General features: G+C 38.6%; 1 protein-coding gene across 2 annotated transcripts in view; it reads left to right on the top strand.

Moving 5' to 3' along the window:
- tbc1d17 (TBC1 domain family, member 17) overlaps window positions 1-724 on the top strand; it is a 14,094-nt gene extending 13,370 nt beyond the window's left edge. For both annotated transcript variants that reach the window (XM_060902252.1, XM_060902251.1), the window contains exon 17: window positions 1-724. This exon is cut by the window's left edge and continues 185 nt beyond it. In XM_060902252.1, the coding sequence (XP_060758235.1) occupies window position 1 (1 nt within the window). In that variant the 3' untranslated portion in view covers window positions 2-724.
- Window positions 725-1,214: the final 490 nt, after the last annotated feature.

The raw sequence follows: 1,214 nt of genomic DNA, 5'->3' as shown, positions 1-1,214 counted from the left end.
ATCCCTGTAATACACAGTTCTGCTGAGGAATTCTAAACACTATATAACACACATACATAACTGTTCATGAAGGAGTCGTTAATACTAATGAACTGTTTATAAAAGTAATTAATGTGGAGTCGTTCTGAAGAGCCTGAGAGAACACTTTACTGAATGTTGGCTAATAAAACTCCACTCACCTCTCATAAAGCCCTGCCCACCTCTAAACCTTATAAAGCCCCACCCACCTCTCATAAAGCCCTGCCCACCTCTAAACCTTATAAAGCCCCACCCACCTCTCATAAAGCCCTGCCCACTTCTAAACCTTATAAAGCTCCACCCACCTCTCATAAAGCCCCACCCACCTCTTAAAAAATCCTCTGTTGTACAAACACAGTTTGAAAAATTGTTTGAAAGATTCTGTTACAAAGACCACCAGAGAGAGAGAGAGAGAGGCAGTCCTCTGTGTGTTTCTGCAGTTACGTTGAATTTTGGTCATTTTGCGGTTGTGTTTCAGTTAAAGTCACTCTGACGCTGCGCTCGTTGAGTCACTGTGTCCCTTTAAACCGGAGTGTTATTGTAATGACACTCGCAGTAATGCACATTTATACAGACTCTGGGTTTTGCATTAGATATGAATATAAATATAAAGATATATATTTTGCTTTGTTTGTAATCATGACTGCACTCACTTCACATTTAATCAGTTTGGTCTAAAATAAAAATGAAGCTGGTGTGAATTAAATTTCCTGTGTTTTCTGAGCTCATTACGTGTGTGTGTGTGTGTGTGTGGAGAGAAAGCAGGAGGAGAAGTCATTTTATTTTCAGTGTTTGGGATAAAGCAGGAATCTGATAAATGTATCCCTCATTTTTATTTATACGTGGGGTTTATAAAGCTCCACCCACTGTTAGTAAAACCACGCCCATCTCAACCAAAAGCACAAATTCATTCTTTTCTTCTTTCTTGTTTTCCTTCTTATGTAGCAGCAACCTAGCAACCGCCCTGAATACCATAGCAACCGCCCTGAATACCATAGCAACCGCCCTGAATACCATATTAACCACCTAGCAACACCATAGCAACCACAAAAAATAAAATGCAAAGCAAATGGCAACTAATTTCACTTTTTAACATTTTAATCAGTGATCTGTAGAATCAAATATTTAAACATCTGAAAGTTTAAGATTTTAGAGCATCAGAGTTCATCCACCTTTTTTTTATTCATCCCTCCTTT

The sequence above is a fragment of the Neoarius graeffei genome, chromosome 20 (assembly GCF_027579695.1).
Source record: "Neoarius graeffei isolate fNeoGra1 chromosome 20, fNeoGra1.pri, whole genome shotgun sequence".
NCBI classification, from domain to species: domain Eukaryota; kingdom Metazoa; phylum Chordata; class Actinopteri; order Siluriformes; family Ariidae; genus Neoarius; species Neoarius graeffei.
The sequence above is the reverse complement of the archived record's forward strand: the minus strand, read 5'-3'. Positions and strand labels throughout refer to the sequence as shown.